We start from the raw sequence: 9,108 nt of genomic DNA on the forward strand, positions 1-9,108 counted from the left end.
AAACGGAATGGGCTTAAGAAGGAAGAAGAAGGAATAAGCAGCAGTCAGGACGCACTATTTGTTGATAAAGGAGCCTCCACAAAAATGGCTGCTCTATCTGTGCAGACTGGCCTGCCATGGCCATTTCCCTGCAACTGCATCCTGACTCCCCACAGTCTTTGTTGAGAGAATCAGTGCCACACACTGGAGAAGCCAGACAGACAGAGGGGAGACAGCTCATACTAGAGCACGCCAAACATAACGTTTTGCATTGTTGCCAAAAAGTTTGATTTTGGTTTCATCTGACCAGAGCACCTTCTTCCACATGTTTGGTGTGTCTCCCAGGTGGCTTGTGGCAAACTTTAAACAACACTTTTTATGGATATCTTTAAGAAATTGCTTTCTTCTTGCCACTCTTCCATAAAGGCCAGATTTGTGCAATATACGACTGATTGTTGTCCTATGGACAGAGTCTCCCACCTCAGCTGTAGATCTCTGCAGTTCATCCAGAGTGATCATGGGCCTCTTGGCTGCATCTCTGATCAGTCTTCTCCTTGTATGAGCTGAAAGTTTAGAGGGACGGCCAGGTCTTGGTAGATTTGCAGTGGTCTGATACTCCTTCCATTTCAATATTATCGCTTGCACAGTGCTCCTTGGGATGTTTAAAGCTTGGGAAATCTTTTTGTATCCAAATCCGGCTTTAAACTTCTTCACAACAGTATCTCGGACCTGCCTGGTGTGTTCCTTGTTCTTCATGATGCTCTCTACGCTTTTAACGGACCTCTGAGACTATCACAGTGCAGGTGCATTTATACGGAGACTTGATTACACGCAGGTGGATTGTATTTATCATCATTAGTCATTTAGGTCAACATTGGATCATTCAGAGATCCTCACTGAACTTCTGGAGAGAGTTTGCTGCACTGAAAGTAAAGGGGCTGAATAATTTTGCACACCCAATTTTTCAGTTTTTGATTTGTTAAAAAAGTTTGAAATATCCAATAAATGTTGTTCCACTTCATGATTGTGTCCCACTTGTTGTTGATTCTTCACAAAAAAAGACAGTTTTATATCTTTATGTTTGAAGCCTGAAATGTGGCAAAAGGTCGCAAAGTTCAAGGGGGCCGAATACTTTCGCAGGGCACTGTATTTTGACTTGTCCTGTATTTTTGCAGTTACATGTACATTTATCATGTTAAATTTAATTATTAAAAAAAAAATACCCAAAGACATTATACTTTGAATTAGTTCTCTGAATTAAGTGATTAATACATGATTAAAATAGATCATTCAGTACATAGACAAAGACAGCATATAGATATTACAATATCACCATGACAATATATGGGTTGGGGGACGGGTAAGGTTATGTCTTTCTACCTGGGGAAGCAGTGAGCGGCAGTCAGCACCCACTCTTTGTTGATAAGGGAGCCTCCACAAAAATGGCGGTTGGAGCGGTGCAGACTGGCCTGCCATGGCCAGCTCCCTGCAGCTGCATCCTGACCCCCGACAATCTTTGTGTTGAGAGAAGCAATGCCACACACTGGAGAAGACAAAAAGAGGAGAGACAGCTCATGATTGAAAACACAAATCCCTCACAGTATAAAAAGAGCATTGAGGAAGATACCCTAGCCGATATGAAGCACTGCAGTTGCATGCAATAATAACTTACCATTTGCCTGTGAATGGCCACCTGGTGGAGAGAGAGTGGATTGGTGTTATTAAAAGGGGTTTACAGTTACCAGGTTTTTTTAAAGTAAAAATATAAGTATAATTTGAAAAATAAAATGTATTGAGTAAATGTATTTATTGATTATCTTAATTTTGATAAGAGATGAACATTTTATGAATTTAAAGTTTTTTGTTGATGTGAAAATAACTCTAAATGTATCGATTCTAAGGATGCTGAAAAAAGTTTGAATACCTTTGGCTTAAAGAGATATGCTAAATGGGGGAGGAAACAAGTATCTAAATATGTAAAATCGCTGAACTATCCCTTTAAGTAGCTGGAAATCTTACAGTTTGTGGCTCTATCAAAATAGAATGAAGCCCTACAAAATGATAGCCAGTGCATTAGGAACGTTTTTAGACCCCTTGACATTTTCCACATTTTGTTACGTTACAGCTTTATTCTAATATGGATTAAATAATAAAGTTTCCTTATCAATCTACACACAATACCCCATTATGACAAAATGGAAACAGGTTTTTAGACATTTTTGCAGAATTATTAAAAATAAAAAAACAGAAATACCTTATTTACATAAGTATTCAGACTCTTTGCTAGGAGCCTCGAAATGGAGATCAGGTGCATGCTGTTTCCATTGATCATCCTTGAGATGTTTTTATAACTTGATTTGAGTCCACGCATGGTGGGGTTTGGCCGGTGTAGGCCGTCATTGTAAATAAGAATTTGTTTTTAACTGACTTGCCTAGTTAATAAAGGTTCAATTTAAAGTATATATATATTGTTGTCTTTTGATAATAAGAAGTAGATATAACGGTAGTTTGAGTGAGAATCTTTGATTTAGTCAGTGTGGAAACCACTTTGTTTTTTGTTAAACAGTAATATCACTTGGGACAGTGCTGTGGAGAATGTTTTGGCTATCATATTAATTATCGATTAAAGTGGTGTTATGTGCAAGACTTGCATTACACTGAAAGGTTCAGTATAAGAATGATTACATAATTTCAAAAGACATGTATAATTTAAATTACTTTTCATAGATAATTTCAACTTCCTAAATACTCAACTTTTTTGGGGGGTCGGGGTCTCTCTCAAAATGAGGCAGTAATCATTACAAAGCAAATATACACACAGTCCAAAATATAATATATTCCTGTAATGTACTGTAAAACCAGTGATATCAAACATATTCACCGTTTTAATGCAGTCTAAACTTTCCTTTAATCATTTGGGAAAGAACCCAATATAACCCAATGTCTATATAGGAATCTAGTCAAACAGTAAAATAATTTACTTGGAAAAGTACAGTACTTCATAGTAAAGTGTGAACTTGTTGAGTTTTCTCTAAATGTATTAAAGTAACTCAAAGTGGACTGCTAGTCTATAATAATAATAATAATAATTCTCTATTACCTTTTCCCATGCAGGTCAACGAAAATACAACAGCACACAATACCCACCCCGACTCCATCCTATCAGCTGCTACGGCTTTGTGTGTGTCCTGTATTTATAATACCATTGGTTGAAGGAGGAGGTATGTACCACACGAGGTTGGTGGCACCTTAATTGAGGAGGATGGGCTTGTGGTAATGGCTCACCACACTGAGCCCATTCCATTAGCGCCATTTCTGACATTATGAGCTGTCCTACCCTCAGCAGCCTCCTGTGGTATGTACATAGGTAGGTAATAGCTTGTGTTGTTGAGTCAAGGTGTGACACATGCCTCATGACACGTCATTGGCCCTCTCTTTCTCTCTCTCGTGCGCTCTCTCTCTCTCTCTCTCACACACTCTCTCTCTCTTCCTCTCTGTGTGTCCTCCCCTGCCTTGCCTCATTCAACATTCATAATTTTCAATAATTCTCAATTAAATTAACATTGTGTATTTGTAATTCTATCATCCTTACAGTTAAAGAGTAAACATACATACCTACACGTACACTCACACTTTAAACCCCCTATGCCCCTTTGAGACCAAGGCAAAAGGCAATGCCCCAACTTCTCTTTATCCCCAGAGAGACTCATTTTAGAGGCAGTGCCCCCATATCTCATGTTAAAGACAATGCCCCCCTTTTCTTTATCCCCAAAGAGACTAATTTTAGAGGCAGTGCCCCCCTATCTCATGTTAAAGACAATGCCCCCCCTTCTCTTTATCCCCAGAGAGACTCATTTTACAGGCAGTGCCTCCCTCCTCGGGGGCAGACCACAAGAGACCTGGACCAACCTAATCCAGCAGATTTATAAATTCAAAACAGAGGTCCTTAGAATACTTTTTAAGTACAACCTTCTTTTCATGCTTGCTTCCACCCTGGTTTTCTTTCTTGCTTTTTTTTTTTAGATAAACACTGATCTGTGGATGATTGGATTTGTACAGGCAAGGCCTTTCCCTTTTTGTTTTTTACCAAATCCAACCTTTTGAAATCGGTGAATAGGGAGGAAGGAAAGCAGGCTTCCATTGTTTGAACGATATCCCAGGTCTAACACATCATAGGATGATAAGATGGAGGTAGAAATTGAACCAATTTCAATCTTCAGCTTAACAGCTGTTTTACTGGGTACACCTACATGTTTCAAGCTGACCTCCATTGTCCCTGTTCCCAAGAACTCCAAGGTAACCTGCCTAAATGACTATCGTCCTGTTGCACTCACATCTGTAATCATGAAGTGCTTTGAAAGGCTGGTCATGGCACACATCAACACCGTCATCCCAGACACATTCCAATTCGAATGCCGCTCCAACAGATCCACAGATGATGCAATCTTAATTGCACTTAACACAGCTCTCTCCCACCTGGACAATAGGAATACCTACTGTATGGGAGAATGCTGTTCATTGACTAAAGCTCAGCATTCAACACCATAATACCCTTCAAGCTCGGGACCCTGGGACTGAACACCTCCCTTTGCAACTGAATCCTGGACTCCCTGGCAGGCTGCCCCAGGTAAAAAGGGTAGGCTACAACACCACCACACTGACCCTCAACACGGCGGCCCCTCAGGGGTGTGTGCTTAGTCCCGCAATATACAAACGATATGTTTCCATTTAATCATCAAGTGTGATGACTAAACAGAAAGGCATTTAACAGTCATATGAACTGAGTTCTGATAAACAACCAAATTTGCTTACGAACTTAATTATTTACATCACAAGAACATATTTACCAGTAGATTCATAGTCACACTGAATTAAAACACACTTGTTGTAAATTTCGGGTCTTTTGTGGTCTGCTCCAACTGTTTTGGTACAAACAGAACGGGCAAAAAAAGTAGTAACATGTATAGGTATATAAAGGGTTGGCTTGTCAATGCAAAGTCAGCATCGGGACAATCAGATCTCACCACCACTATTGATATCGCCCCATCCGGTGACCCAGCTAGTAGTGCCAGTGTAGTAGGTGCTGTCCACTGCTGCCAGGCAGACCGGCTGGATGTAGTCAGTGAAGGTGACAGGTGATGAGAGCTTCAGCAAACATATGTCATTGTCGCTGGTTGCACTGTTGTAGTTCAGGTGGCGGGTGATCTGAGAGACCGTTTGGGATACCTCGTTGGAGTTGGTGCTCTGCTGATTCTGCCGGCCCGGGTAGACAAGCAGCCCGGATGTGTTGGTGCTGAGAATGAAGGGAGTTGATGCTAACTATTATTAGTGTGCTTGCTGACACTGTTTACACAATTCTGTGCTGTATCGCTCTCTGGAGTCACTACCACTGCTACAACTTATTTAACAACCATTAATAATGAAAGACCAGCCAGAAAGCACACATTTTCTTTAGGAAATTGACTCTGCGTGTTAACTCAAGTTCATTGATTTCAATTGACAGTTGTCATCAAAATACATGGATATAATAGATAAGAGTACGTAGGAAAATACAGCGTAGATAGACAATTCAATCACACATTGACATAATATACGGTAAGGGTTGACGGATGGGTAAGGTTAGGTCTTTCTACCTGAAGAAGGAATAAGCAGCAATTATTTGTTGATAAAGGAGCCTCCACAAAAATGGCTGCTCTGTGCAGACTGGCCTGCCGTGGCCAGCTCCCTGCAACTGCATCCTGACTCCCCACAATCTTTGTTGAGAGAATCAGTGCCACACACTGGAGAAGACAGACAGACAGAGGGGAGACAGCTCATACTAGAGCACACAAATCTCTCAAAGTATGAAAACAGCAACAAGAAAAAAAGTCGATATGAAGCATGTAATCATTTTTAACAGCTGTGCATGGCCACCTGGGGGAGAGAAAATGGACTGATGTTATTAATACATGCTAAAAGAGGGAGGAAACAAATATTAAAATGTGTAAAATCGCAGAACTATCTAATCAAATCAAATTGTATTTGTCACATGCCCTGATACAACAGGTGAAATGCTTAATTTACAAGCCCTTAACCAAAATCGCAGTTTCTAGAAAATATAATAAAAATGGTTTTAAAAAGTAAGAGATAAGAAAAACAAATAATTAAAGAGAAGCAGTAAACAACCACAGCGGGGCTATATACAGGGGGTACCGGTACAGAGTCAACATGTGAGGGCACCGGAGTCAAGGTAATTGAGGTATTTATGTAGATACAGGTAATGCAAATAGTCTGGGGAGCCATTTGATTAGCTGTTCAGGACACTTATGGCTTGGGGTGGAAGCTGTTTAGATGACTCTTGGGCCTAGACTTGGCGCTCCGGTACCGCTTGCCATGCGGTAGCAGAGAGAACAGTCTATGACTAGGGTGGCTGGAGTCTTTGACTATTTTTAGGGCCTTCCTCTGACACCGGTATAGAGGTCCTGGATGGTAGGAAGCTTGGCCACTGTGATGTACTGGGCCGTATGCACTACCCTCTGTAGTGCCTTGTGGTTGGAGGCGGTGCAGTTACCATACCAGGCAGTGATGCAGCCCGTCAGAATGCTCTCGATGGTGCAGCTGTAGAACCTTTTGAGGATCTGAGGACCCATTCCAAATCTTTTCAGTCTCCTGAGGGGGAATAGGCTTTGTCGTGCCCTCTTCACAAATGTCTTGGTGTGCTTCACGAATGTCTTGGAATGTCAAACCATGCTAGTTTGTTGGTGATGTGGACGCCAAGGAACTTGAAGCTCTCAACATGCTCCTCCACAGCCTCGTCGATGAGAACAGGGGCATGCTCGGTCCTCCTTATCCTATTGGCCACAATCATCTCCTTTATCTTGATCACGTTGAGGGACAGGTTGTTGTCCTTGCACCACACAGTCAGGTCTCTGACCTCCTCCCTATAGGCTGTCTCAGCCTTGTCGGTGATCAGGCCTACCACTGTTGTGTCATCAGCAAACTTAATTCTGGTCTTGGAGTTGTGCCTGGCCGTGCAGTCATTAGAGAACAAGTACAGGAGGGGACTGAGCACACACCCCTGAGTGGCCCCTGTGTTGAGGATGAGTGTGGCGGATGTATTGTTACCTACCCTTACCATCTGGGGGTGGCCCGTCAGGAAGTCTAGGATTTAGTTGCAGAGGGAGGTGTTTAGTCCCAGGGTCCTTAGCTTAGTGATGAGCTTTGCGGGCACTATGGTGTTGAATGCTGAGCTGAAGTCAATGAATAGCATTCTCACATAAGTGTTCCATTTGTCCAGTTGTTAAAGGGCAGTGTGGAGTGCAATAAAGATTGCATCATCTGTGGATCTGATGGTGCAGTATGCAAATTGAAGTGGGTCTAGGGTTTCTGGGATAATTGTGTTGATGTGAGCCTTGAGCCGCCTTTCAAAGCATTTCAAGGCTTCAGACGTTATTGCTATGGGTCGGTAGTCATTTAGGCGGGTTACCTTAGTGTTTTTGGGCACAGATAGAGGTTGAAAATGTCAGTGAAGACACTTGCCAGTTGATCAGCGCATGCTCGGAGTCCTGGTAACCTGTCTGGCCCAGCAGCCTTGTGAATGTTGACCTGTTTAAAGGTCTTACTCACATCGGCTGCGGAGAGTGTGATCACACAGTCATCCGAAACAGCTGGTGCTCTCATGCATGTCTCAGTGTTACTTGCCTCGAAGCGAGCATAGAAGTTATTTAGCTCATCTGGTAGCCTCGTGGCACTGGGCAGCTCTCGGCTGTGCTCCCCTTTGTAGTCTGTAATAGTTAGCAAGCCCTGCCACATCCAATGAGCGTCGAAGCCAGTGTAGTATGATTCGATGGTAGTCCTGTATTGACGCTTTGCTTGTTTGATGGTCCATCAAAGGGCGTAGGGGGATTTCTTATAAGCTTCCGGGTTAGAGTCCCGCTCCTTGAAAGCGGCAGCTCTACCCTTTAGCTCAGTGCAAATGTTGCCTGTAATCCATGGCTTCTGGTTGGGGTGTGTACGTACAGTCACTGTGGGGACGACGTCCTCGATGCACTTATTGATAAAGCCGGTGACTGATGCGGTGTACTCCTCAATGTCATCGGAAGAATCCCAGATCATATTCCAGCCTGTGTTAGAAAAACAGTCCTGTAGTTTAGCATCTGCTTCATCTGACCACTTTTTTATAGGCTGAGTCACTCGTGCTTCCTGCTTTAATTTTTGCTATTAAGCAGGAATCAGTAGGATAGAGTTATGGTCAGATTTTCCAAATGGAGGGCAAGGGAGAGCTTTGTGCAAGTCTCTGTGTGTGGAGTAAAGGTGGTCTAGAATTTTTTTTCCCTCTGGTTGTACATTTAACATGCTGATAGAAACAAGGTAAAACTGATTTAAGTTTCTCTGCATTAAAGTCACCAGCTACTAGGAGCGCCACTTCTGGATCAACGTTTCCTGTTTGCTTATGGCGGAATGCAGCTCATTTAGTATGGTTTTATTTCCAACCTCGATCTGTAGTGGTATGTAGACAGCTACGAAAAATACAGATGTAAACTCTCTAGGTAGATAGTGTGGTCTACAGCTTATCATGAGACACTCTACCACAGGTGAGCAAAACCTTGAGACTTCCTTCGATATCGTGCACCAGCTGTTGTTTACATAAATGCATAGACCCCCGCCCATGTCTTTACCAGAGGCTGCTGTTCTGCATTGCAGATAGAGTTTATAACCCGCCAGCTGTATGTTCTTAATGTGGTGGTTCAGCCACATAAGATATTACAGTTTTTAATGTCCCGTTGGTAGGATAAACGTGCTTTCAGTTCGTACTATTTATTTTCCAGCGATTGAACATTAGCTAGAAGAATGAAGGCAAGGGAAGATTAGCCACTCGTCGCCTGATCGCAAGGCACCCTGATCTTTTGCCTCGAAATCTCAATTTCCTTCTCCATCTCCATTTCCTTCTCTCTGCAACATGTCCCTTGCGTCCAACTCATTGAAGAAGAACTCCTCGTCCAATTTGAGGTGAATAATCCCAGTTCTGACGTCCAGAAGCAACATTATGTACAGAACAAGTTACAAACAACGCAAAAAAAATTAACAAAATAGCATGATTGGTTGAGAGCCAATAAGACAGCTGCCATACCCTTCGGCGCCATCATAACA

At 42.4% G+C, this 9,108-nt stretch overlaps 1 protein-coding gene across 1 annotated transcript; it reads right to left on the bottom strand.

Moving 5' to 3' along the window:
- Positions 1-1,087: 1,087 nt before the first annotated feature.
- LOC118964438 (serine protease 27-like) lies at positions 1,088-3,184 on the bottom strand. Its single transcript, XM_036975681.1, has 3 exons — positions 3,080-3,184; positions 1,652-1,672; positions 1,088-1,522 (listed from the first exon to the last, which is right to left on the bottom strand). The coding sequence occupies exons 1-3, from the start codon at positions 3,135-3,137 to the stop codon at positions 1,356-1,358; spliced, it is 246 nt and encodes an 81-aa protein (XP_036831576.1). The 5' UTR covers positions 3,138-3,184; the 3' UTR covers positions 1,088-1,355.
- Between the last annotated feature and the right edge of the window lie 5,924 nt (positions 3,185-9,108).

The sequence above is a fragment of the Oncorhynchus mykiss genome, chromosome 4 (assembly GCF_013265735.2).
Source record: "Oncorhynchus mykiss isolate Arlee chromosome 4, USDA_OmykA_1.1, whole genome shotgun sequence".
Lineage (NCBI taxonomy): Eukaryota > Metazoa > Chordata > Actinopteri > Salmoniformes > Salmonidae > Oncorhynchus > Oncorhynchus mykiss.

What these genes read in the sequence shown, in the direction of transcription:
- LOC118964438 (XM_036975681.1), bottom strand. Translation starts at nt 3,137, where the DNA reads ATGGAGTCGGGGTGGGTATTGTGTGCTGTTGTATTTTCGTTGACCTGC. An exon ending in GTTGACCTGCATGGGAAAAG is followed by an intron (nt 1,673 to 3,079) that starts GTAATAGAGAAT and finishes TCTCTCCACCAG; the next exon opens with GTGGCCATTCACAGGCAAAT. An exon ending in TGGCCATTCACAGGCAAATG is followed by an intron (nt 1,523 to 1,651) that starts GTAAGTTATTAT and finishes TGTCTTCTCCAG; the next exon opens with TGTGTGGCATTGCTTCTCTC.